General features: G+C 36.2%; 3 protein-coding genes across 10 annotated transcripts in view; 1 reads left to right on the top strand and 2 right to left on the bottom strand.

Annotated features, from left to right (window-relative positions):
* Positions 1-27,699, bottom strand: part of LOC105281866 (tyrosine-protein kinase transmembrane receptor Ror) — a 125,936-nt gene that overhangs the window by 85,118 nt on the left and 13,119 nt on the right. The window lies entirely within an intron of this gene.
* Positions 613-8,337, bottom strand: LOC105281919 (odorant receptor 13a). Of its 2 annotated transcripts, XR_003406212.1 has the most exons (10): positions 8,182-8,337; positions 7,131-7,250; positions 6,889-7,006; positions 6,354-6,618; positions 6,109-6,225; positions 5,888-5,978; positions 4,080-4,222; positions 3,724-3,856; positions 3,293-3,401; positions 613-3,005 (listed from the first exon to the last, which is right to left on the bottom strand). XR_003406212.1 is itself a non-coding variant. In XM_026967925.1 (9 exons), exons 1-9 carry the CDS (start codon positions 8,314-8,316, stop codon positions 3,348-3,350), a joined length of 1,176 nt encoding a protein of 391 aa, XP_026823726.1. In that variant the 5' UTR covers positions 8,317-8,337; the 3' UTR covers positions 3,214-3,347. The 2 variants fall into 2 exon arrangements, 1 of the variants encoding a protein (XP_026823726.1); XM_026967925.1 differs by lacking the exon at positions 613-3,005 and having other exon boundaries at positions 3,214-3,401.
* LOC105281913 overlaps positions 8,712-27,699 on the top strand; it is a 67,877-nt gene continuing 48,889 nt past the window's right edge. For all 7 annotated transcript variants that reach the window (XM_026967903.1, XM_026967897.1, XM_026967901.1 and 4 more), the window contains exon 1: positions 8,712-8,796. The gene's annotated coding sequence lies outside the window, so the exon portion shown is untranslated. The remainder of the gene's footprint in view (positions 8,797-27,699) is intronic.

A 27,699-nucleotide genomic window follows, 5' to 3' on the forward strand; every position in this document is an offset into this window, starting at 1 on the left:
CGATTTTAGCTATTTCTGTCTTCGAATAAAGAATATTATATGATATTTTTCTTTTAGCGTAGTTTTGAAGGTAAAATTCCTTAATTTAACATAAATATACCGATGAAAGTAACATAAAATATCAAAATGTAATATACGGTGCTATAGAAATAATTTGCTCGCAATTTGCGAGGGAGAGAAAAGTGGGCGATTAACCGATCGATTTGGCGCCGTACGTACAACGGATATTTATTTCTCACAGAAAAATAGTCATTGCATGATGTCTTGACCAAAGTCCGCGCAAGCGCAATTGATTTTTCCGAGCAGTACGTGTCTTCGCGTTCTTCATTACAGTCTACGCAGTCGTAGCGTATACACGTTTCTTAGAAGGAGCGTTACTTGCTTGATCATACGTACACGTCAGTTTTGATATGATGGTAAGTATATAACATATCATATATCATATAATTATATCTGCAACTTATTCTGTGTGTAACGAATATTTGTAACGAATTGCATCCCCAAATTTTGGTTTTTGGGAAACACTATTTATTGAGAAACATATAGTCATCCCGGTTTTTGATAATATAACTGTAAGAGAGGTGGGTAAAATATACAAATGGGAGCAAGCGATTACAATGTGAACAGTATTGCGATATATTTTCAAAGTTAATACAGGGTGTCAGCAATAAACGGATACTTAATAACTTGGGTGTTCGGGATACATCAGTTATAATAGGCTTATGACTTAAGTTGTCTGATGGATAGGACACTGTCCAATAAATACGCATCCTTGCTTTTTATTAGGTTGTATATAAATAAGTTCGATTATATTTAAAATTTGTTGTTACTATATAAAGTATTAAATCGCCAGTCAGTCATAAAAATTACTTATAGTTTAGTGGATCAAACCTGGCAAATGTCGATGTTCAGACATGAAACTTTCTAACCGAAGCAACTGTGCGCTAATGGGATTTGTTAAACTTTAAAATACAATAATTGTTCCAATTAGAATCAATATAAATCAATAGGAATAAATTATATTCGCTGCGACAAAATGCTACCCCAGCCATTCAATCAATTATATAATCTCCATTATTATTTATGACAGTTTTCCATTTGAAAGGCAATTGGTCAATACTAGAATAGAAGGTTTCATCTTTTGATTGAAAACAGTTTTGTATAAAGTTTGACTTCTTCATCATTATTAAATTTTTTCCCATTTAATGTGTTTTACTATAAACGAAATAAGTATGTGTAATCAGGTGGTGCAAGATCTGTAGAGTACGATGAATGCAACAAAACTGATCATTCCAACTATAAAATGTTTGGTAAAAGTTGCGAATAGGAGAAATTCCTCCAATGGCCTTGACCTTGACATATGTTGTCAAAAACATTGTCCTGAGTACCTTTGAAACGTTTTAACCGTAGCTCGTTGTTTATTAAAAAGTTATAAGTGAAAGACGTTTGTATAATATAGAAAATAATTTAAGAATTTAAAGAAGTTACAGAAACTTATTCTTTTAGTATTATTCGTAACAGAGTGTACATGTTTGGGGTGAGGAATCTTCACTCAGAGGCAGTGCATTAATACAATAAATATACATCGAATTTTTATTATATTATATATATAATTATTGTGCAAAATAAGGGAAATTTTATTCAGTACTGTAATAAATCTCTAATGGATATATTGAACACATTCTGTTGAAAAGTATATCAATGCGTTCATCATAATTGTATTGTCCTTTGAACATAAATTCTGCAAGATAATGAGTGAAATGCACGAATTTTAAGAGGAAGAAAGAGTTACGAGTTGAGTTAGATTAGGTTAGATTTTTGTGGGGAGGGAGTGTAAGGGGAGGGACAGAGCTTATACTTCACAAGGGAGGGCAAACAATAATGAAAATTATTGTTTACACAGATCTGCAAATCTATAAGAGATTTATACAAGATGTTAATTTTCCACCGCCCACTAAGTACATAGTGTTATTCCTTATGGAAAATTGAGTCGAAAGGTCCTGAACTATTTTTCTCTATAATGCGTAATAAAGTAGTAATTGTTGAGTAAAATCAATCCAATCAGCGCCGACCTTTAGCCGAGCGTACGTCAGTGAGCCTGGTAATGTGTGTGAGTACTTCGCCGCTGCGTTCATGCTGTTAAGACAGTCTGTGTGACTCACAGCGTATACTTCTAGAACGACATTAATTCGCTGGTATTTATTTAACAATAACTCTGTCATTAAATATCGTAGAGAAAAATAGTTCAGGACTTTTCGACTCAACTTTTCATAAGGAATAACACTGTGTGCTTAGTGGGCGGTGGAAAATTAACACCCTGTATATCTGAATAGAAATGTGGGTGAATAGTAAAAAGGAGCTTCGCCAAGAAGAGATAACGCCTGCCTTCTCCCCTCAAAAACCTAACCTACCCAACCCTAACTCAACCTGTAACTTTTCTTTTCGCGTGGACAGCTGAAAACTCGTGCAACATCATTAAACGGTTTTTAATAACGTTTTAATAAACAACGAGCGACAGTTAAAACTTTCTCCAAGTTACTCAGGGAAGTGATCTTTGTAATATAGATCACGGTAGAGATCACTAGAGGAGCCTCTCCTATTCGAAACATTTACCATTTTTCGAGCTGTGTCTTTATCAGCAGAATTACCTTGTTTGAATTCCCACAGCATTATTTGCCGAACATGTCTAAGTTTTCAATTTTAAGGATATTTAAATATTAAACTTCAATAAATTGTAAACTGTAGCAGTACTGAGTTTAAAATGATTACATGTGGTTTCTCGTTAATCAGAGTTATATGCATTCGCAATGAGTCATAAGTCTTAGAATTAGAACATGTTTATACTTGCAACCAAACTTATTTATATTACAACCCAATATGATCGACTGCTTCCCAGTAAGCACAATGCGAGCAGTATGCTAACAGATTGGCAACAGATTTCCATAAAACTTGCTGGTAAATTTGCATTCCTCCCTTTTATCTCGAAGCAGTGCAGTTTGAAATACCTAGAACAATATATATCTCATTGCACATTATGTGCGCACGCATGTGTATGTTTCAGCGAGGAGCAGGAAAGGAGCGTGTCTCACAATATTTTTCAGAAAAGTGAATAGAAGGAAACTTATTATCGGTGGCTACTAGATATAACTTCAATCAGTTTTAGTCTGGTTTTATCTTGACATGCATGAAGGGCAATGAAATTTAAAAATAACGGAGATGTGTCATTCTCTTTATTCATTTTCTGACAATCTGAGCCACCAATTATTTAAGAACGAAACTTTTAAGAAAGTACCTAATCTTCAAGTTTATTTGGTCTTAACATAATATTAAGCTGATTCATATTAATATCACTTTTGGATGGAACATATAATAGTAAAATACGATAATGATACAGATGATAGCTGCAATAAAAAATTTTAGTTTTCAGTATATATATTACATAATATATACATACGTATATCATGTACAATATATATTAGGTTGTCCCGAAAGAAATGTCCGATTTTCGACATATAATGATTTGTCTATCATTAACCTGTCAATTTTGCGGTAACTAGTTATTATTGTATACAGTATTTTTCAGCACATTTTTCCCTATACACGCCACTTAGTTGCTTTTTATTTCTTTTCAGTTATAACCCTTTAAATTTACAATTCAAACTCGGACATCTAATTTAGAACTGTCTAATATATGTATTGATATATAATATATAATAGTTTTACCGAGGCAAAGTTTTCTAAAGATAGTGTACAAAGACCACCCAATTTTATGCTATAAGGCTTAGCGCCTTTTTGCATAAGAAACAATAGTAATCTTTGCACGCGTACAGGTGCAATGTACCATCGAACGTTATATCTGCGAAGTAATAACTAAATAATAAAATGGTTATTTGAAAAGGATAATATGAAATATCAAAACTGTTGATGGTAAAAAACAAAGGATAGAAATACATGTTTTACAGACGATACTTGCAAATATTATATTTGAAATACCACCTTGATTGGAATTCACGCGTATGGTCGTATAAACACTTATATTAATATTAACCAATTTAGTCTATTATAACAAAATATCTTACGCAGTTGAAAATATGTAAGTATAGTGATCTGTAATTGCTTGACCGATGTAATTGGCTCCTAATGAACATGTTAAAAGGCCAAGCGCAAAACTAAAGTGTAATACACAATTTTCCATCTTACTTAAACAAACGGCTTGAAAAATCTAAAATATATATATAAATATAATATATTATAATATTACATATACACTTTTTTGTATTAGATAGTATTAAAGAAGGCGCGCGCGCGCGCACGCGCGCGTGTGTGTAGATAAGCATGCATACCTTTTACATTAATTGCCAATTAGCAAAATGTGCAAAATGTTTTTCAGGTGAAATATCTTAAATTTTAAAGATTCTACTAATAATATGAACTCAACATATATACAATTAGCTTTATGTCATTCTAGTTACGAGGGTGGTCCAAAAAGTAATGAGACAAATATTGTAAAAAATACAAAACTGTATTTTTAATCTAAATTCACATATTTTTTTCAAAATAGTCCCCATTAAATGCAACACACTTTCCCCAGCACTAAAAGTTATCCACATTTGGAAGACGAAATCTAGTTTATCCTTGAAAAAGTATTTGCTGTGCTTTCATTGCTTTTACAACTGCTTCATCTTCGCCAAATTTTGATCCTATCCTTCCTAACTTTTAAGAACAACCAGACGTCACACCCAAACCTAAGGGCTGTACGAAAGACGAAAGAAGAGAAACTATATTTATCTTCTTATCCTTTAAAAAAAACTGATACACAGATTGCGCGACATGGAATCGTGTATTGTCGTGGTGCAATAGAATTTCTGCAATTTTTTTATTCGGACGTTTTTTCTGAAGCGATACAACATTTACTTTAAGGCTCCTAAGTAGTCACTGCGGCCATGTTGAATTATGACGTGAGAGACGAGAAATGACACGAGAATTCTTGCGTGCCATTTCCAAATAAAAAGATATTCGCATAAAACAACACTTTAGATCGCTTTACTTCTAAAATACGAAAACTAACCTTATTTGTTACCAGTCAATCAATAATCGTAAAATGACTGCGATATGAGACTTGGTCATGCGGAATGACTGCGCACGTGCAAGACTATTTTCATATTACAGGCATTTTACGGCTATTGATTGACTGTTAAGACACAAAAGGTTGGTTTTCGGATATTTTTAGAAGTATGCTAAAGTGATTTGGGAGGTTTTGTAAACTAAATATCGTTTTATTAGAAAATGGCGCGCAAGAATACTCAGCTAGTCGTATCTTGCCCCTGACGTCATAATTCAACATGGCCGCGGTGACTATCCAGGAGCATTAATACATCGATGTAGATGCGTCGATTTTCTCGTATGATTGTGCTGGTTGTATTAATCATCACATTAGTCATGGTGTTTGGATGCCTCTTCTTCTGCGCTCTCACGACCGACCAGAAACAAGGCATGTCAACGAAAACATGTTGCACATGATACGCATAGTTCTTTAAGAGCTTCCGTTACTATCCCATAAGTATTCGAAGCTCATTTCTTTAACTGGACACAAAATTGAATCGCATATCAATAGTCAATATTTTTCCCCATATTCTTTTTCGGAGGCAAACTGCAATATTTTCGCGATCGATCATTATTGGTTACTAGTTGAATCGATCGGAACGGAATTTTCAAAGTTGATAGAAGAGATTTTTACTTTCTCTAGCAGGACCAGTCTCATTACTGTTTGGATCGCCTACGTATATTTTTCTGCAGATCCAAATCCTATCAATTTAAATATCATGTTGCATTGGTGAATAAAAAAATTTACTAAATGTGAGATTTAGGTTTTTGCTAAAATTCTTACTCCAAACAGATTGAGGCTCAAAGAAATTACAATAATCGCTATTAAAACAAAATATGTTCCCTCGAAGCTATGTAGAAAGAATGTAATAAACCTATGAAAAATATGTAAATATAACATGTAAATAAAACATATAAATATTTCATTTTATATGTAATAGAAATATCCTAAAATTGTGCTATGTGTGCGTGCGTGCGTGCCTGCGTGCATGGAATAGGACATACTCAAGAGCTGTGCGATGAATGTTCACTGCATGACTTATTTTCCTGTCGATCTCTTTCTTGTTCTTCCGATTAGTTACTTCGTCACTACTTATCCGCATTGCCTGTTCGATACGGTAACTACGAATAAATTATAAATATTTGTTCTTCTAAATTTTGAAGTTCTCGAAAATAAAGAATAATTTATATGTTACAATGCTCCATTCACTTTTCTTTCTATTCTAGTTAAAGTACTTTCTCCCCCTTACCTTGCAATGTTAAATAATCCACAAGAATATGTACCGTATCCCACCATCACTATTGATTCTCCTAATAATATACCTCCTCCTATGTACTGAACTGCGTACAGATGCAGCAAAATAAAATAAAAATATTTTTCTTGATCAACAAAATATTCAGTTCTCATATATATATTGTGATGTAGCTCGGATTTATTTACGAGAGAAAAGATGCCGAAAATTCGCGGCAGAATTGGCAAAAGAGATAAGCTGAAGAAACCGCCTATCGTCAACACTGAAGATGATTTAAAAACATAAGCATTGATCAAATAAAGTCATCCTTTTTGATATATAAAATATAGCATATGTTTCAAATTTTTGATCAGTTTAGTATCTTCTTATTGTTTTTCGACTTTTTCATTTTTCTGTAATAATTTGATAGGTTGCTAATATTATATTCACTCTTCTTTCTTATTTACTTTCATGTTCGCACACTTGTGATATAATATTTTATATTGAAAAGTGTGCGCTAAGATATAATAAAGAATAATTGATATATTCGTACATGTGTATGCAACTGCAACACATTTTGCAATGTATCCATATCTTTTTATTATAGCAATTTCGTTTTCGTCCTTTAAGTCGCTACAAATGTACTGAAGATTGTCCAATACACGCTTCACCTATCGTATCAATAATATATCATTCTCTATTTCTCTGACAAAGTTTACAAAAAATTATAATGTATAAAGTCTAATCTATATAACACATTTATGTTTAGAAGCACACTATAAAAACTCAACTTACAACATGCGTGTTAATCCAACAAGAATTATAAAGAATTGTGCACAAAAGAACAAAAAGTGATGTAGAAAGGATTTCAACAATAAAGTCAATAGTCCATTCTGTAGTTAGAAGTGTTGTAAGCTGTAATTGATATAAATATTTCAAAACTTAAGAAAGTGTATTGTCATTTAATAAACATGAAATGCAAATGGTGCTTGAATATCGTTAAATAAATCTTAATGTATCCAGTGATTTAAGTTGTTATTGGTAAATTAATTTTTTTGGTTGATAATTTAACATTTTTTGTTTATTGCGAATACTATTTTTATGCAAAGATATTTATAGCGTTGTAATTCAGCAAAAATAGTTTTTAAAGATTAAGAGAAAGGAGGAAGATTTGTGTGTGTGACGCTAATTATGAAGTTAATACGGTTTTTATCGATTATTTTCTCTTTTCGTAAAAAAGCGTATTTTTGATATTGTGGAATAATTATAATTTACATTACCTACCATTATTACTAAGTACAAAGCAAAAATTACTAAGTATGTCAATCATAAAATAATAGGAAAGCATGACAAACAGTGTTTCCGTTCATAATAGTGTCATCAAATGATTTTAAATCTTTCATGAAAATGAAAATATGTTTAAAATATAATCATCTAAAATATATGTAATAAAAGTAGGAAAAGAATAATAAGTATAAAAATAATAACTATATTTTACATATAAAATATAAAAAACTATGAAAGGCCAAAATTGTATGTCGACTAACTGGCAATCCTTTAGTAAATTAACACGACGCTGCCACGTTGTTTTTGAATATGTTTAAACTGTTGTAAGATTTTACACTTGAAAAAGACCGGAATCACAGTCGCAATGTCGTGTTAATTTAATAAAGGATTGCCAGTTAGTCGACATAAAATTTTGGCCTTTCATTATTTATCTACTGGCGAATAAAATTTGACTCTCTTAATAAAAAACTATATTTTATATACATATATATTTTATATACAACTATATTATATATAATATAGAAAAAAAATATACGTCTAGTAATACATATTTACATACCTGAAATATAAGATAGCTAATCATAGTAAGAGAAAACACAGAAGACTGAAGTTGAACAAGCATTGTTCGATGGTAAGGCCATAACCCAATTGCGGCCAGAGAAAGTCGATGAATATAAAGAAATTGAGTATCCATATCTCACATAGATCACTCTTGGTCGGGTTTCCACACGCATTTGGCAGCGATATGTCGCGATAAAGCGATTTTAGCTATTTCTGTCTTCGAATAAAGAATATTATATGATATTTTTCTTTTAGCGTATTTTTCAAGGTAAAATTCCTTAATTTAACATAAATATACCGATGAAAGTAACATAAAATATCAAGATGTAATATAAGCTGCTATAGAAATAATTTGCTCGCAATTTGACGGGAGAGAAAAGCGAGCGATTGACCGATCAATTTAGCGCCGTACGTACAATGGATATTTATTTTTCACAGAAAAATAGTCATTGCATGATGTCTTGACTAAAGTCCGCGCAAGCGCAATTGATTTTTCCAAGCAGTACGTGTCTTCGCCTTCTTCATTACAGTCCACGCATTCGTAGCGTATACACGTTTCTTAGAAGGAGCGTTACTTGCTTGATCATACGTACACGTCAGTTTTGATATGATGGTAATTATATAACATATGATATATCATATGATTATATCTGCAACTTATTCTGTGTGTAACGAATATTTGTAACGAATTGCATCCCCAAATTTTGGTTTTTTGGGAAACACTATTTATTGAGTACCGTATAGTCATCCCGGTTTTTGATAATATAACTGTAAGAGAGGTGGGTAAAATACAAAAATAGGAGCAAGCGATTACAGTGTGAACAGTATTGCGATATATTTTCAAAAGTAATTAATAGGGTACCAGCAATGAACAGATATTTAACAACTTGGGTGTTCGGGATACATACAGTTATAATAATTTTATGACTTATGCCCGGTTCCGCCAACGTCGCTTAACTTTAACCGTAGTTTAACTCACTTTTCATCTCTTTCTAATTGCCCGCCTTAAAAAGAGACAAAGAGTGAATTAAACTACGGTTAAAATTAAACGGTATTGGTGGAATCAGGCCTTAATTTGTCTGATGGATAGGATACTGCCCGATAAATACGCATCCTCTCTTTTTATTAGGTTTTATATTTATTTATATACAACCTAATAAAACTTATTGTTCGATTATATTTAAAAGTATTTATATTTATTAACAAAGGACATTCAATAAATTAGAATTATATTCAATCAATTATATAATCTCCATTATTATTTATGACAGTTTTCCATTTTATAGGCAATTGGTCAATACTAGGATAGAAGTTTTCATTGATTGAAAGAAGTTTTGTATAAAGGACTTCTTCATCAGTATTAAATTTTTTTCCATTTAGTGTGTTTTGCTATATACGAAATAAGTATGTGTAATCAGGTGGTGCAAGATTCGTAAAGTACGGTGAATGTAACAAAACTGATCATTCCAACTGTAAAAGTTTTGGTAAACTTCTGCGAGTTACTCAGGAAAGTGACCTTTGTAATATCAACATCAAGATCATTAGAGGGGCCTCCCGTATTCGCAACTTTTACCTTAATTTATCCCATCATTGATATAATCTAGAATTTTGCTCTGCCTTTGAAAAATAAAATCTTACGTAATTCTTTCTTTCTTAGCACCGCGGAAAGCCGTGTCACAAATGTTGAAAAAGAAAAAGTGCCCTTATTTATACATTCTCGCTGTAAATGCATTCACGTCCGGCCTCGCGCACGAAGCGTCCTCGCGGGAGGTCGCGCTTTACACGAGCAGCGTCGTTATTCAGGCTCTCTATCGTCCTTGTAAATTATCAGTGGAACGTTCGCGGCACGCCACCACCCCGAGGGGTCACGTATGCTGCTCCCAGAGCCCCGCGACCGGGGGCGGTCGACGACGTCGACCGTGCCCGCGCACGGCAGTGTGGAGCGAGAAAAAAGAAATAAAAGAGAAAGGACGTTTGTCTTTGATAATCAACGGATGTCCCATCCATCTTGGTCGAAACGGTCAACACTTTCCCAGGTACGACACCCGCGGCTGCCAGTGCATTATTCATAAGGTCGCCGTGGTAAGTGTTGTCCGAAATTCAATTCGGTAGTCCACGGAGGACGTTGTACGTGATTTGCCTCCTGCTGGACGACGGGATCCCTATTTCTCTCTCCTCCACCGTCTCGATTTTTCATGCAGACGAGCATAACGTGGCTTATTATTTATTAACCAGCGGCTTGAACATGAGCAGCGGGTAAAACGATTATAGTGTCGGGAATTGAGATATTCGAGGCGCGCGAATAAAAGCCTCGTTATCGGACGAAGCACTCATTATCATTTGAATGTTCGTTGTCTGGTTATCATCGTAATTAAGTCTGTAATTGCACTAGTGGTCTCCGATACTCTTTACTTTTTATATATTTGCGCAGTATAATAGTATCGTTAAAGAGTATGTAAAATAAACGAACATTACACCGTTCCGTTACTCGTCATCTCCGAATGGCTTCAAATTTCTCTCTGGTTTCACCATAATTTTGGGTATCCTACCCTTAGCCCTTTTCTGCGTTTTCTGATGTTTATGCGCTAATAAGCATTCATATATTCGCTTCCACCATCATATTTCCTGTACTCGCATGTGATATTCCGAACGCAAAGCGCCAGCTTTTCGCTCGTTTTTCTTTCACGTGCTTCTCGCACATTGTCGGGCTCCTGTTCCATCTCGTCTCGACGAGGAGAACCGCTAATCGCCCCGAGCAAGTTCCCAGCGGAGCGCGGAAGCCGATCAAACCGGGGCGAAGTTATGATGCCACTCTCTCTCGTCAGCTCCGTCGAATGATCGATAGACGCAATTTCGAGTTTCGACTACACGCACTGAGAGATAAGCGGCCGCTGATAATGAAAGTGATGTCGGTTAGGCTTGTGGATGTTCCGAACGTCGACAAGCATTAGCATCGGCCGATGATATATTACAACAATGATGTTAGGAATTCTCTTCTAGGAGCTGAGAAATTACGTTAATGTTGCAACATGCGCGCACTGACGCATTGACGATTTATTAAAATAGAAAAATTATCGATTAAAACTTTTTACTTTTATTTGAACTTTCTTCATTATGATTCTACAGGTACCCTTTTAATACGATAATGAAGCGCTCATTATCCTTTGGACGTTCGTTCGGAAATATCCATTATCTGGTTATCATTGTTACGTCTATAATTGTACTCCGATATTGCTTATCTTTTACGTGACTATATTGATTATTCAAAGAAGTGCTCCAAAGAAGTCGACGGTGTTACTTCTAATATCAAAAAGCATCAGCTATGAATTTTAAAATGAAAAGTACTAACACCATTATTTCTATCGTTCATCATCTATTTAGGGGTGTGATTTAGTTTTGAGGGTTTTTTTGCTCAAAAACGCATGTATTTAAATATGATAATGAATGAATACCTTAATCAAAATATTTTCCTTCGTTTTCTATCACTTTTTCCCATCTTTCTGGCAAGAGATGGATTCCACCACGATAAAATCACTCTTCTTTTCAGTTGATCCATTCGTCGACGAATTTTCGCACTTCTTCCAAATTATCAAAGTGTGTATCCTCTAAAGCGTGTTGCATCGACCGGAACAAATAATAATCGCATGGAGCAATGTCCGGAGAATACGCGGGGTGCGGTAAGACTTGCCATTCGAGCTCTAATAGTGTTTCTTTCACTGATAACGCAACGTGAGGTCGAGCGTTGTCACGAAGAAGAATCACTTTCCGTCGTTTACTCGCAATTGGTGGTCGTTTTTGGTCCAATGCTTGCTTCAACTTGTACGATTGGTGTCGATAACGATCAGCCGTGACAGTCTCATGCGGATTTAACAACTCATAGTACACTATCCCACCAAATACAGAGCATTACTTTTCAACCGTGAATATTGCGTCTCGGAGTGGATGTTGATGGTTCGCCTGGATCCACCCATGATTTTCTGCGTTTCGGATTATCAAAATAGATCCACTTTTCATCCCCAGTAACAATCCGAGACAAAAGACTCTTCTTTTTTTGCCTGGCGATCAACGAAATGCAAATGTTCAACCGGTTCGCAATGGCACTTTCCGATAATTGATGTCGAACCCATTTCCCTTCTTTCTGAATTTTTCCCATTTCATGTAAATGTTTGGTAACTGTTGTACGATCAACATTTAATGCTCTGGCAAGTTTTGAAGTGGATCGTGTTGGATTTTCGTCCAATAATGCCTGCGAATCTGCATTTTCAAGCTTTCTTGGTTGTCCCGAGCGTTCTTTGTCCTTCGCATCAGTATCACCACTTTTAAAGCGTCCAAACCAGTATTCACACGTCTTAATTGATGGGGCAGAATCACCATAAGTTTCCACAAGAATTCTATAACCGTCAGCGGCAGTTTTGTTTTGATTAAAAAACAAAAGCAACGCATGTCGAAAATGCTAAAGAGCTTTCGGAAGTTGCATTTTTACGATGATATAAACACGACTGTTATTGCATCTATTGCTATAATGCTACTAAATGTCGTGGATAATGTCAACGCTGTAAGAAACAACAGTTATCGGAAACAGCTATTGGAACAAACTGACACTACAGCCATCTGTTGCAAAACCCTCAAAACTAAATCACACTCCTAATAGTTACAATTCACCATGAATATCTGATCATTTGTAGCAAAAAATTATTTAATGTCGATCATGTTATTAAATTGCTCTTTGCCTATTAATGATTATGAACAATACTTCAAGTTTCAAGAGACCGTTCATGAAAATGGCGAAACTCTCGAATGTTGCGTTTCTCAAGTAGAAATGGCAACGCACTGCGGAGCTGCAACGTCCGTCCGAGACAATATCGTCTGATTTCGCCGTGATTTCATATAATTTCACTAATGGACCCTAGTAACGGCGAGGTAACCCCACGCGCAGTACTATTAACTGCGCTATTAAATAGCTTTTACCCGCGCGCGGGTATCGATAGTCCATTAATATTAATGCACCACCGGCGAGACTAATGAGCGGCACCGATCGTCTAGCAGCGGCCGTGCGCGTTCGATAGCGGCTCTATGCTGTAAGCTACTTTCCTCCATTAAGGTTTAACGCGCAGATCTCACTGCCGCGCGTCCACAACTGCGGGAAAATTATCCGTGCTCTTCATCTGCATACGGACTCCGCATGCGGACTGCGTTCCGCGCAGATAATAACACACGGCGGAGTCCTGGAGCCGCGCCACTCGGCTTTATTATAATTTCACCCCCATGATTCCACTAATGGGGATTAGACCCGGCGCAACCTGGAGTAATATCAAGGAAAAGCAACCTGCAAGAGTCCCGCGATTTCGCGCCCCGTAATCCGCTTTAGCCCTTTCGCTCCTTCAAGACGTGCACCGATCGTCGGTGCACTCTTTTTTTGGCAATTTTCTTGGTAATGTGCAAAGTTGCGCGGTCGTGCGATATTATGATTATTCTCGTTCTGAGTTGATTCCAAGTATTTAACATTATCTTTCTCGGGTGTAATAAAGCATAAAATAAGGCGGATTAATTATTTAAAAATTTTTTATGTTACTATATCCTCGAATTAATTTGTTTAATGAATGAAGTATAGTAGAACAATAAAAAGAATAAAAGTTTAAATTGATCGTTTATTAACATTTATTTAAAAATGTTTTATGTTACTATATCCTCGAATTAATTTATTTAATAAATGAAATATATTAGAACAATAAAATGGATAAAAGTTTAAAGTTTATCGTTTAACTGACGTTTCAATAACTTACCCTGTCCATAATATACAGCATAACTTTTTTCTCTTTTTTTTCTATAATTTGATTAATAATAATTGACCAAGTTACAAAATTAAAGTTGAAGTAACATTCTGTAAAGATTTTCTAAAGTTATTTAGCAACAATCCGTGAAGGTCTCGGATTCTTCTTTTAATGAATAAAGACTCGCTGCAGAAAGGTTTAATACTTTACTTATTTATTATGATGCGCACATTCTGGATGGGCATACTTCGCATGAATGGAATGGTTATCGTCTCGAGGAGGTGTTCTGAAATTTTTCATCGATTCTCCAGCACGCGGTTCCTGAGAGGAAATTGTTTTGCCCTGATATAACATCAGTGTTAACACCAACGTTGCTGCGTCAGCGCTGGCCGGGGAGTTAGGGGTGATTAGGGGTGTGCTCGCGATATAACCCGTTAATATACGATTACGTGCGCGCCGCACCGCTCGAGCAGGATTTAAACTTCGCGAGGATGAAGGTGAGAAAATTGCCGGGTCCAAAGTTATATTGCGCGAGATACTCCCTACTGAAATTCGAGTTGTTTGCGCTTGCCGGTTGGCTTCCTGTCTGCTTACATATCATTAATCAATTCTATTTACGTTTTTGCACATTTTATTTTTTCACGCACATTTTATTGTATGATTTAAAATAGCCGTTTAACAAAGATTAAGTTTGGTAAGATGCACATTTTTCATATGCAGCGTTTAGCTTGCAAATACACGGCATACGGCAAATATTAGCTCTAAGGTTTATATATAATAATATAACAAGAACATTTTATAACAAAAAATAACGAACGTGGATTTACATGTCGCAAAGTTAAACAAGATACAAAGGAATGCAAATGTTGAATATGAAAATTTATCGATTGAATATGCTAATTTATTTATAAATAATTCTCATGGACAAACTTCATACGGATTGTCGCATCGAAAAGGTTTTCACGTTGGGTATTTTGTTTAAATTCATGGCGAAGATTTCTCAGGTGATACAATGCGCACGCCGAAAGATAACATCGAATCTCCCTCGGGCGAATAACGCAACATGTCTCGCAGTGAGTCAGATCGACTTCGTAGATTTCCTGAAGAAATATCGTCGGTACGCCGCGTAAATAATACCGGCGAAGAAACTTTTGAGACCTGTCTCATACACGGACAGCTTTCTGTAGCGGCGCATTGGGCCGCAGCGCGCTTGTGGCCTTTCATCGATTCATCTGAAAGCTTTCATTTATTTCGATGTATTTCCGAATGCGGTGCTCTATAAACTTGCCGCTGTTGGTGAACCATTGAATAATGGTTGGTGTGAGAAACCAGCTCCAATCCTTTCAATATTGATACCTTTTAAATTAAAAGAGAAACCTGCATTTTTCATGTCTGTTTTGGGATTACGAATTTTGAGAATATTATTTCAGAGTATATTGATCAATATACTGTATATTATATAATTTTTTAATGAAATGAAGAACCGGAATAAATAAAAATGCGAACTTTTAAATAAAAAATTGGGAATTTGTATTTTTATTCTTATCTCTTGGACTTTGTAGAGATAGTAATTTAACGATGATTTGAAACGAGAGCTTGTATGTAGAAATCGGTAACAGAGTGTGTACACCGAAATTATATGTTTGCACATTACAAATGCAGAATAGATCCAAAGGATTAATTTCAGCTCGTTCTATTAAGCCCGCGCAGCACGTATTTAACATCAATCGTGGGTGTTAGCTCATTAATCGAAAGCGTTCCTAGAGATCACTGGAATAATCCCACTGACGACCCTTTTCGGTATTATCGAAAGTGTTGAAAGCGCTGAAAGCGTTTTCGCCAAAGAGATTACCCATTTTATCGAAACTCCGCGTGAAATTTACCGTGGTTTCAACACTCGTCGATTATCATAAGTCCTTTAAAATCGAAGATTTATCGTACCGCTGTGTACTATCATCCAGAGTCTTCTCGTAAGAGCTTAATAACTCGTTGCTGCCGCGTGGAAGTTTCAGCAGGATATTAAACTTGGGAGATAAACATAAAATTATCAGAGGAGATATTTATTTTATGAATTTAAGAAACTCAGAAATTTACTTTTTTTCTATTTATCTTTCCTTCTGTTGCTTTCTTTTTGATAACAAATATCGGTAATCGAAACTATAGATACTAATGTAAAATACATTTTCTCAAATTAGACATTGCTTCTAAATAATCCGATTTATTATTTTTATTTTGTGTTTTTCTATTTCTTTAATTCTATGCTGATTAGTAAACACGTAGGAGTGTAATATATAGTAGGTGACAATTAAATTTCATCATTGATAAATGATCACCTCTATATTTAGGATTTAGTCATAGAGTTAAATGATTAGCCGGCTTCGTCACGGGTTTACACGGCAAACGCGTAATGAGATACACTCGAATCAAGTGTATGTAATTGCCTCATCAGTGGAAGTCCCGTTCGCGGAGCGGAAACTCACCATCGCGATTTTGTCGCGAGTTTAACAGACTGCGTTGTGGGATCAAATACGCACAGGATGTTTGCGCGATTTTCACTCGAATTGGGCATGCATTCGTGGCGTATGCAAATATCGGCGTGCGCGCGATTTTATCCACTTTTGTACCGCAAAATAAAAGAGAGAAAAAATGAAAAAGAGAAAGAAAGGGAGAACAATTCGCTCGGGTTCGCTTCTGGAGCAAATGACTGTCCCGAAATTGGTTTCTGCCTTTCAGACGATCATAAATCGATAATCGAGAGCGCCGATAGAATGCAGAAAATGGAAATCCACGTAAAAATAGTCCCGAGCTGTGCCGTTAAAGTCTCGGAAGTTTCTGAAAGTGCAACCGATATCAAGAAATTATGGTTATTCTGCGTTTTATACTTCTAAGGCCAAGAAAATATAAATATACGTAGTAATTAAAGAAAATTAGTGGTCATAATGGTATCTCATTAATTTAAATATCATTTTTATGAGAATAGCGAATATAGAAAAGTTTTTTATAAATATCTCGTACAATTAAGAAAACAACGTACACAACATGAATTATTTATCTTATACAAATAGTTGCATCGCACGTATCTATCATTTGTATTATATAGATTCTGAACTAGTCAATCTACAAATAGAGTACAAAGTATTTTGAGACGGCGAGGCGTATCGCTACAGTGATTTTATTCTGACGCTTTCAATTTTAATGTTAATTCATGTCGGTGGGCGTGCGATGCGATACAAGCACTTTTCCACATGCCGTACAATGCGCTTCGATATTCAACGTAACATAATGGACGGCTTCAATGTTTGATTTCGCACGTTCGACACTCGATATCGATTATTCGACTTGCATTGTACGCGCAAAACATGTTCCATTCATCGGATATCGTGACGGTAAGATGCGTCATTGAGATTACAACAATAGAAATTACAATAATGCACACTGGCGCATTAACTGTTGCAATAACGTAATCTCTAAATAATTACACGTCGTTGTTTTAATTATGCAAACGTCGCATACCATACACATATACAATCTGAAACGCGATATAAATAAACTGTCTGTGTTCTCATTTTTCCGTCGAGTTATTCACCAAAATTATTGTTATAATTATTCCATTCGTTTAATTATGAATGTTGGCAAAATTTCTTTTGAGCTCATTGTTCAAACCATTGCGTTTTTCTTTTTTCTAAAGGAGGTCTGAAGAAGTTAATTCGTTATACCTTATTTTTACGAGTTTTATATTATTAATTTATTCTTCATTTGATTTTATATATTACATTTTCACAATTTCAATTTTTACTTTTAATTTTTAATTTTGTGAACTCATCATTTATTGGCGATTAAAACCAGTTTCATAATTAATAATTTCTCTAAAATGGTTTTATACTGGATTAAGTTAAATTACATTTCGATTTAATTAAATTTCGACAAAATCTCTGTGCGCTTATCTTTAATAACTTGTTATTGGCAATACGTCATTTTAAATATTGTTAAAAAGTATCTTATAACAAACGAGAAATGATATTTTCATTATATTAAACTCTTCAATTATAAACTGGAACTTGAAAAAACTGGAATGCAAAATCAATCTTGCACACTTCTCACGACGTTTATTTTTTTAATTGATTTCCAAAGTGATTGATCTGCTCTAGCCTGCCGATATGTTACAGTTTATAACAATGGAAGGTAATAGTGCTCGACCTACGTGAACAATTTGTTCTCTCTCTCTCTCTTTGTCGTTAAAATTTTGTGTAGTCTAGAAAAAAATTAAAAAGTAAGAGAAAAGAGAATTGAACGGCGCGTAAATAGGAGAGATATATCAACGGATGATCGAAAAGAGACATAATTGTCACGAGTTTCCGTGAATTTTCCCGGCAGGAGGAACGGGCGGTGACAGTGGAGAAATATAAACCGATAGTGTGTATCTCGCGTATCATTTCCTGAGGGCAAGGGGGATGGCCACGCAGGGTTGACGGTTGGGTGGGACGGGGTTATGTTTAATAAATACATGACCGGTGCTGGGCAACATAGTTTACACAGCGTTTCTACGCGCTACTGCGCGGCTCCCAGGATTATTCGAAATGTCGATACAAGGGGTGCACCGCGCCATTACGTTTTATCCGTTTTACTGGCTGCATCTATGCACACACAGGGTGTCCACGAATCATCAAATATTCTCTTCGTCACGGTTTTTTGACCGATTTGATATCGAATCTTTCTCACTTTGATATTGAAATCTCTATCAATTTTTCGTAGTTAAATTATTGCAATGGTTTCTGTTAAATTAACAGTTTCAGAAAAATGATAGGAAATTATAATATTCTTCAGTCAAATTTTAAAAGAATTTTAAGAGAACATTTTTTGTTAAGGGAATATCGTCTCGAAGAGATTGTGACTACAAAGGTCGAGATACAAAAAGATAATTTTTCGAAACACCCTGTACAGTAAGTTGATGCGTATCATATGCGCAAGCATATTTTGACGTATTGAAAGTAAATATAAAAATTAAATAACGGAAGAATAGAAATCACAGATTAATAAAAAGTTCAGAACTTTTTCATAAAAGGATAAATTCGGGCCACAAGACTTATCTTGCTCCTTTATAGCAATTATACATATTATATTTGCACACTAGTTAACTCGATAATAGCTCAAATGTGTCGAAACGAGAGAAACTCAAGGAAACGAGAGAAATTCGAGGCGACACACGAAACGGACGCGCGGACAGATCCTGGCAGATCGTACTAGAAATCGCAACTACGATCTGGCCGCAGCGCAGACGAGACTAATAATCCCGCTTATTGTTTAGGTCTACATGCCGCACGGCGTGTATCCATTTCACGCATCGCGGAGCAGCCGAGATCTGTCGGTGGCGAGAGATCTCGCGGATCGCCGTCGACCGGAGCTTAATCCGCGCCGCATACCGAAGCTACCGTTCGTTCTCTCGAATTTAGCCCTAACCGCCGTTATATCGATGGTGCAGCCAGTGCCAGATATCGAAACCGTACGCCGTTGTCGGTCGCATACCTGCGATCCGGCCGATAGCTACCGGGGGTCGGCCAATAGCTTCGATAAGTGACAAGGGCTGGCCGCGATAAACCCGGACCTATGCAACTGCGAACTCGCAAAATTGGATCGTTGATTTCAGTCGGTGCTACCATTATCGATAAGCCGCGCTCGGCCGAGCATAACTTGCGGCGAAGGGCATGAATCAGGCCGTGTTCGCGCTAAGATCTACATTGATTGAATTAACGAGCTGCTGATTGCGATCCCTTCGTCTCTCCTGATGCAGTGCTTATCGCAATCGGCACATGTGTATATAATTTGAAATGTAATTTGAATGTGACGTTGAAATATTTTGATAGGATGATAAAGAAACTTTGTGACTTTTATAATTATTGTCTTCGACTTTTAATATCTGAAAAAAATATAAATGAGTTTCTTCCTTTCTTTCTTTTAAATATAAATATATTTAATAATGGAGTGATCCTGTAACGCAGGTAAAATTAAGAATTAATAATTAAAAGAGTGTCAACAATTATACAGGGTGTCCCGGGTTTTAACCGACAAACTGCGGGAGCATATTCTACTAGTGGAAATAAGAAAAAATTCTTATATCGAGTTTGCTTAGAAATGCTTTATTACAAAGTTATAAACCAATATTGAAAAGAAATATGAGATAAGTAACAACGGAACATAGTGTAGAATTTGGAAGGTCAAAGATGTTTATGTTATGTGCCCATTTGCAATTACGTAATTTGGGTTCATTTCGACCTATGAATGAATATGATGATGTTCGTTCAGCTCTAAGACACCGACGACGCTCGGAAAGAATCTTAAATCTTTTTGATAATACTCCTACACAAAGTGTTCGACGTGCTTCAGCTCAACTGCAGATATCACGAAACACTATTTGGAGAACATCGCGTGCTGATGACAGATTCGCATATCATTACACACCTGTACAAGAATTACTTCCAATCGATTATCAGAAACGAGTCGAATTTTGTAACTGGTACGTGAATGCAGTAGAAAGGGACAATCTTTTCTCATCAATGATATTATGGACAGATGAAGCGACCTTTACAAGACGAGGCATATTCAATTCTCATAATAGCCATGTATGGGCTCATAATAATCCACATACTACCAGACAAAGAAACTTTCAACACGATTTACCAATTTTGATGGAAAATGTGCCACTGCAGTTTCGCCAAAACAGCTGGATACAGTTAGACGGTTGTCCATCGCACTATGCTAGACAAGTTAGAAACTGGTTAGATGAACATTACGCTCATAGGTGGATTGGTCGAGGAGGACCGGTTTTCTGGCCTCCAAGATCGCCCGATTTAACGCCTCTTGATTTTTATTTATGGGCAACTTTAAAAAATAAAGTTTACAGTACAGAAGTAATCTCGCTTGAAGATTTAAAGCAACGAATTACTAATTCAGTTACTGAGATGCAACAACATTTTCAGGAATGTCGTACTGTAACAAATTCTGTACTACGTCGATGTCTAGCTTGTATCGATGTGCAAGGACAACATTTTGAAATGCGTCACTAAATCATTGCGTAGATAATTTTTATTTTTGTGAAAAAATCCGTTGTTACTTATCTGATATTTCTTTTCAATATTGGTTTATAACTTTGTAATAAAGAATTTCTAAGCAAACTCGATATAAGAATTTTTTCTTATTTCCACTAGTAGAATATGCTCCCACAGTTTGTCGGTTAAAACCCGGGACACCCTGTATAATAATAAAGAACTGATAATATTGTATATCTTCAAAAGTAAAATTATATTACTATTTAAAAAACTATTAAATTACTACTAAAATTATATTACTATTCACAGAAATAGTCGGCAAAAATCAAGATCAATCATCTGATATATTTATTCAAACTATTAAAAAGATAAATCCTTTTGATATATTCGCTCGAAGCAATCTGAATTACAAGCATTATAATTTGCAATGGTTATTTTTAAAGTGTCAGGGAACCGTGAAGTCCATGTCTCGCGCTATCTGTGTATCATAAACGCTTCAGGCAGCCCGATATAGTATGCGAAAGGTCGGGCCATGGATCCGTACAAACCATGTACAACCGGAGTGTCGGTGCCGCATCCTGTGACGCGGGTAAATAGCTTTCGTCGTTCTCGTTCGTGTTTTCTCTCTCACCCCCTGCCCTCGTCGAAACGTTTCTCTCTTCGTAATCATCCCCCAACATCCCGCATCCTTTTTTGTTCTCTAATCTCGTTCTCACTCTCTGCCTCTCTTTTTCCTTTTCTCTTTGTTTGAGTTAGGTTTAAGCAAAACGTTAACGTTAACATCCGTCACCTTTTTTTTCGTCCATTGCGCTTTCTTCATGCTTTTTACTTAGCGCTCCGAGATTTTATTCCGGAGTATTTTACAAAATTTTGTCGACCTTGTTTTATTCACCGTTGTTTAAATTTATTTTACAATTCACGAATAAATTTATTAATTTGTTTGCGAACTTTCCTCAGAATAGCTATAGCTTCAAATGTAGTTGCTTTTTCATTTTTAATATTATCTTTTTATGTATTTAATTTCTCTGAATTACATTTTTCATTTACAATTTACATTTTATTTAAAATGTAATCCATGATTTTGCGTTATATATTTTTTAATTTTATCAAACTGGCTAAACGTGTGCATTACTTTTTGAATTAATTTCCATTAATCCCTGCATGAATAATCGTTTCAATAAAATCTTATTTAGAAAATAAATTTTGATTCTATTCGCTATTTTCTACTATCTTCATCTATTATCTATGCCCTTTCTTCTCTTATTTCTGTTTCTCTTTCTTCCTTTTTATTCAGTCAAGATCAAAGTACACGCATCAATATTCTCGCGTGCAGAGAGATTAGGAACGCGTAGATGTGTATAGGGTCGGCACAACGAGAATACAAACTATGAAGATTCATGTGAGATTACGCGAAACGCGGATTGTTAAGTCCTTTAAGCTCGGCTTTTAGAGGAACCCCCCACGGGTGTTAGTGCAGTCGGCGCTATACAAATCTGCTATTGCGTACGTCCAGAGTGTATTGGGATCTACGGCATTCATACGGAACGGGAAAAAATTGCGATGCGAACGCGGCCGATATCGATAACGCGACCACGCGTATGCGGTTCGTATTTAAATGCGTTTTGCTCCCAACGGGTTACGAAGCATGATTCCGACAAATTCGGAGCTGGAAACAGAGAAATACATTTTCGTGATGTTGACACTTAACAAAAGAATAAAGAGAAACTCTCTCTTCAAATTGTAATTTTATTCGTTTAGGTCGCTCTACGGAGAAAATGTTGAAAATTATTTCGATAATTTACCGGAGGTCATCAAACGAGAATATATCTTGGAGAGAATATTACAAAAATATTTTATTGACGAATTGTTAATAAAATGTTTTAATTATAAATTATAAAGGATGTGAGAGACCGAGAAATCTGGACAAAGTCTCGCGGAAATGTACGCTACTTAAATCCAGACGAAATCACGGCCCCGCTGTCGGCAAGAATGTTGACTGTCGGGCACACAGTACACCATGAAAAAAAAGACAAAACAGGGAGAATACGACGAGAAAAAAGGTAAGGACGCGAGATACCGGGAGTTTCGCGAGAGGCTGCGAGGGAGATAAGGTCGGAAGGTGGAATCCGTAGGTGCTTGCCCGACAACAAGAGCGAAAAAACAGCTGCAGTGTACGTGTTGGGCGATCCTTTAATGAATTGGCCGATAGCGACACCCGGGAATTATACCGGTAGCACTGCAGGAAGCCGTGTACGTGGCGTGCAACATCGATGGAAAGAAAATTAAATCTCGTTGAAAGCGGGATAAGATCGCGGAACGGTTGCCGGTACGGTTCGTTCATTCAAACGGAAACTCGGAAAAATGAAGGAAAAATGAGAATGTACATAATTTAATGTACTGCACATCGTATGCATAAAATAAACGTCGTATCTACCAAATTCCCGCTTCAAAAAACAATCGCGAAGCACATCGTTAGCGCCATTGATAGCCTCAACAGTAAATTGTAAAAAATATTGATTGCAGGAGAGAGAAGGAGAAGAAAAGAGGTTTAAATACATGTCGCGTGCCACACGAAGCACCTTAAATTCGCCGTAAAATTGCTTCTCGAGACGTTAATTGCGACATGTTCGTTACTTCCGCCTTCTTTATCCGCTTTCAAAACCTCCGTCATTCACAACGTTCGAAGTGTGTATAATCGAGCACACTTATAGGCATCGGGGGGTGTAACTTTATATGGTCATGGGGAAACTAGTCAAATAGCAGCGGAGAAAGAAAATACATGTAATCGAAATCAAACACTTTCACAAATCCATACCTGTAACCGCGATAGTGGAGAAAAGAACTTGTGGTTCGCCGTAATGTGAACGTACTACACACTTCCGTGTCACGCTACAAGTCGCATTCCGTTCCACGAAGGGCCGTGATACACGATCGATGTCGAAAATGGAAAAATGAGAATGTTCAATTGAAACGCTACAAGTATGCCGCTAAAAGATATAATTTATTCCTTTATAAGCATTATTAAATATGTAATCTATTTGAGATCAAAGTTAACTTTATAAGCATCATTAAATATACCATTTACTTGAGATCAAAGTTAACTTCTTGTTCTCACGAGACATGTATGTACTTAGAGTAAAAAAGAAAATAAAGTTTTAATAAATAAGAAATATATTAAACTTGTTTATTAAAAAATATATATATATATACAGGGTGTCCCATTTTATATTTGTCAGTAAAATATTTCGATACGACGTCGTTTTAGAGAAACATGTTTCAGACAAAAGTTATATGGCTTCGAGGGGGCAAGATGATGATATTCTCAATTTAATTGTAGATGGCGCCACTTTCGAGATTTCATCATGGCGGCCATTTTTTAAAACGGAAGTCGATTTTTCTCTCTAAGTAAAAGTTGTAGCTGACAATGAGGCGAATACAACGGTTTTTTGTTTTTTGAAATTGGACCATTTTTCAGTGAGTTACAGCGTTCCAAAGTATACTGTTTTATAATTTAAGTATACACATAAACCAAATCTTGAAAAAAAGCACCCCAATTGTAAGAGGCAAGGGGACTCATATTAAACAAGCACCCCAATTGTAAGAGGCAAGGGGACTCACATTAATAAAGCACCCCGAAGGGAACAGAAACCTACTACATCCACGCCGTTGTTCCTGGGTAGCGCTAAAAGTAGGATAATTGATAGAACGGTACACTTTGGGTAATGTAAATGCCAGCAGTATTGTAACTTGTAGTTCTCATAACTCGAATAATATTTAACGAAAAAATACTTTATTATAGTGTTTTGAAAAGCTCTCGAGGTAAGCTACAAGACTGTATAATGAGAAATAAAGAGATCCATTAAAAAAAAAAGTTAACCTTCACATAAACCTTGACAGGTGCACCCAAGGTCAAATCAGTGGCAGCATCTTATGTCCCCCTTGAAGTCATAAAACTTTTGTAAGAAACATTTTTCGATACAAGATTTGGTTTATGTGTATACTTAAATTATAAAACAGTATACTTTGGAACTATGTAACTCACTGAAAAATGGTCCAATTTCAAAAAACAAAAAACCGTTGTATTCGTCTCATTATGAGCTACAACTTTCACTTAGAGAGAAAAATCGACTTCCATTTTAAAAAATGGCCGCCATGATGAAATCTCGAAAGTGGCACCATCTACAATTAAATTGAGAATATCATCATCTTGCCCCCTCGAAGCCATATAACTTTTGTCTGAAACATTTTTCTCTGAAACGACGTCGTATCGAAATATTTTACTGACAAATATAAAATGGGACACCCTGTATATATATATGATATATTATTTTTAATAAACAATTTATATATAAATATATTTATATATAGAGAGAGAGGGATTCGGTAGAATGGAATTGGAGGCACTTCAATCATTCCGATTGCTGCGCGCGTTTACGCGCAGCAAAGCAAAGTGAGATTGTTGCGCGTGGAATCTCTGGGAAGCACTCCACACGAGCTTCGCATGTGTAACTAACACGAATTTCTTGGTGAAAGTTTCCGCCGCACAAGAGCGTATTCGAAACAGAGGAAATGCCATTTCCGCGGACACGATAAAGCCAAAATGGTTTCTCGGAAAGCTGATTTCCATAGCACATATGCACGATTGATAAACATCGCGCGTGGTACGTACATTTTTGCAATTGCGTCCTGCAGATTTATGACCGATGAACGGAACGAAACAAAAATAATTACATAGCCAGTAATCTCCAATTGTTATCTAGATTGTCACATCTTTTACAAGAAAAGTCGCTTATCGGTGCTTTATTTTTCCGTATTATTGTTCGTAGTAACTTTAAATAATTTATTTAAGTGTTTTAATAGATTAATATCTTATCATGTTTTCAATTATAATGTTATAATTATTTGTAATATTCTTGTTTATGATATCACTCTTATGTAAATTATGGAGATTACGATAATCTTTGCATTGCAGCTTAATTGGCGGGACCGGTGGAAAATTCCGTGAATTTCCGTTAATTCCGATTCGAAGTGAGTTTCAAGTTTTCCGGGCATACGATCCTGATATGCAAATTTTACCGGCGCGGTTATCCCAAATTATCCTTGTAGGACCTCCGGGGGTTGAGGGTGTGTTTTGTGTCCGAAAGTGCACGAAGCACATGCATCTAGAGCACGTTCGCCGCGAGTGGGTGAGGAAGGCGTGTATATATGAACGTGTGTTCGTGTGTTATGTATGCCGATACATAATGTGTATATATCACCGCAACAAGTACAGGCTGTTTCAGCCGAGCGACAATAATTACGTTTCACCGCGCTCGTCTCGTTGATGGCACTAGGTGCAACGAACACGGACATGCAACCAATTAATCGCATCAACTTCGATTCGGCCCGCTATAATTTAACTGCGAGCTCGTTATACCCGCTACCTACAAATGACGGTGGACTCCGCTTAATATCGCTGATTAAATCAGCCGTCCTTGGCACTGGAAGTTCCGAATCCTCATTATGTATCATCTTAATTTCTAGTCATCGAGAACAGAAATAATAATTTGCAACGCTCTGAAAAATATCGTTCATGCTCAATTTGCATATTAATTGTACGTATATAATTTATAAGATTAATCTTCCAGTCAAGATTAATTTTCCGCGACTCTTATTACCTTACTAATAAATTGAACGTTTCTCCTCGTTTTCCTACTGGTTCGATTTTAATAAAATATTTCATAATGTAGAGTCTTCCTTTTCTCTTTTGTTTCTCTTTTCTCTTTAATTTTTTTCAGACGGAGAACTAAATGAATATCAACTTTTCTCTTTTTGCTTGTGTGTCTTATTTCACTACGTTAATATCGTGCTGCATGAAAAGGCATGATGTTATCACGATATTATTCTCGGAAAATACCATCATGTGCACAATGTCATTACGCGCGGAGGCCGCACGAATTTGCGCTTAAACGTTGATCGAGTTTCATTAGGGGTCCGTCGACAAGACCCATCTCGTTAAGACCGCGCGTGTCCCGAGATTGAGGCTTTCGGCGTGTGAGCGGTGTCTAACTTTCGTACTAAGTTAAACCCGCGCCGCAGGGCGCGAAGGCGTCTTCAGGAGAAAGAGGGAGAGAACAGGAGAGAGACAGAAGGACAGGCGTGACTAATCCCGCGATTCGAGATAAGTCCGATCCCTGGTGTATGCTCGCGTTCGTAGAGCTCACCCCTGTCTCTCTTTCCCTTGCTCTCTCTTACTGCACAAGTATGAGATCGCGGCCCAACAGACGAGATCCTGCGGCCGAACACGCTTAATCGTACAGTAAATTGCAAACCGCAGCGACGAATCAGATATTCCGCGAGCTGGTCCAGGAAATATCGCGCTGGCATGCCCGAGGAAGCTCTTACACGACGGTTCATTCTCTCGGTTATCATTCCGCGGGCATCTCCAGACGGAGCAAGGACGGACGAATTGATTACAAATGAGCATGCAAATTAAAAGATACAATAATAATAATCATCATCGCTTTTTATTACTTTTGGAATATCAGCCTTAGAACGGCGTGTCGTCTTAAATCGATGTCAATTTATTCAGAGCCACGAGAGATATAAAATTCATATGGAGCATAAATTTAAATATTAATATAATAAGTTTAGATATCGGCGTAGTCACATGAAAATTATTCCGGATAATGTTCAGTAGAGACACTGGAAATCCGACAATCC

The sequence above is a fragment of the Ooceraea biroi genome, chromosome 2 (assembly GCF_003672135.1).
Source record: "Ooceraea biroi isolate clonal line C1 chromosome 2, Obir_v5.4, whole genome shotgun sequence".
Classification (NCBI taxonomy): domain Eukaryota; kingdom Metazoa; phylum Arthropoda; class Insecta; order Hymenoptera; family Formicidae; genus Ooceraea; species Ooceraea biroi.

Coding starts and splice junctions, on each gene's coding strand:
- LOC105281919 (XM_026967925.1), bottom strand. CDS start 8,316: ATGGATACTCAATTTCTTTATATTCATCGACTTTCTCTGGCCGCAATT. Junction 7,007..7,130: donor GTTGGATTAACACGCATGTT/GTAAGTTGAGTT, acceptor TTGATACGATAG/GTGAAGCGTGTATTGGACAA. Junction 3,857..4,079: donor ACTTACATATTTTCAACTGC/GTAAGATATTTT, acceptor ATTACTTCGCAG/ATATAACGTTCGATGGTACA.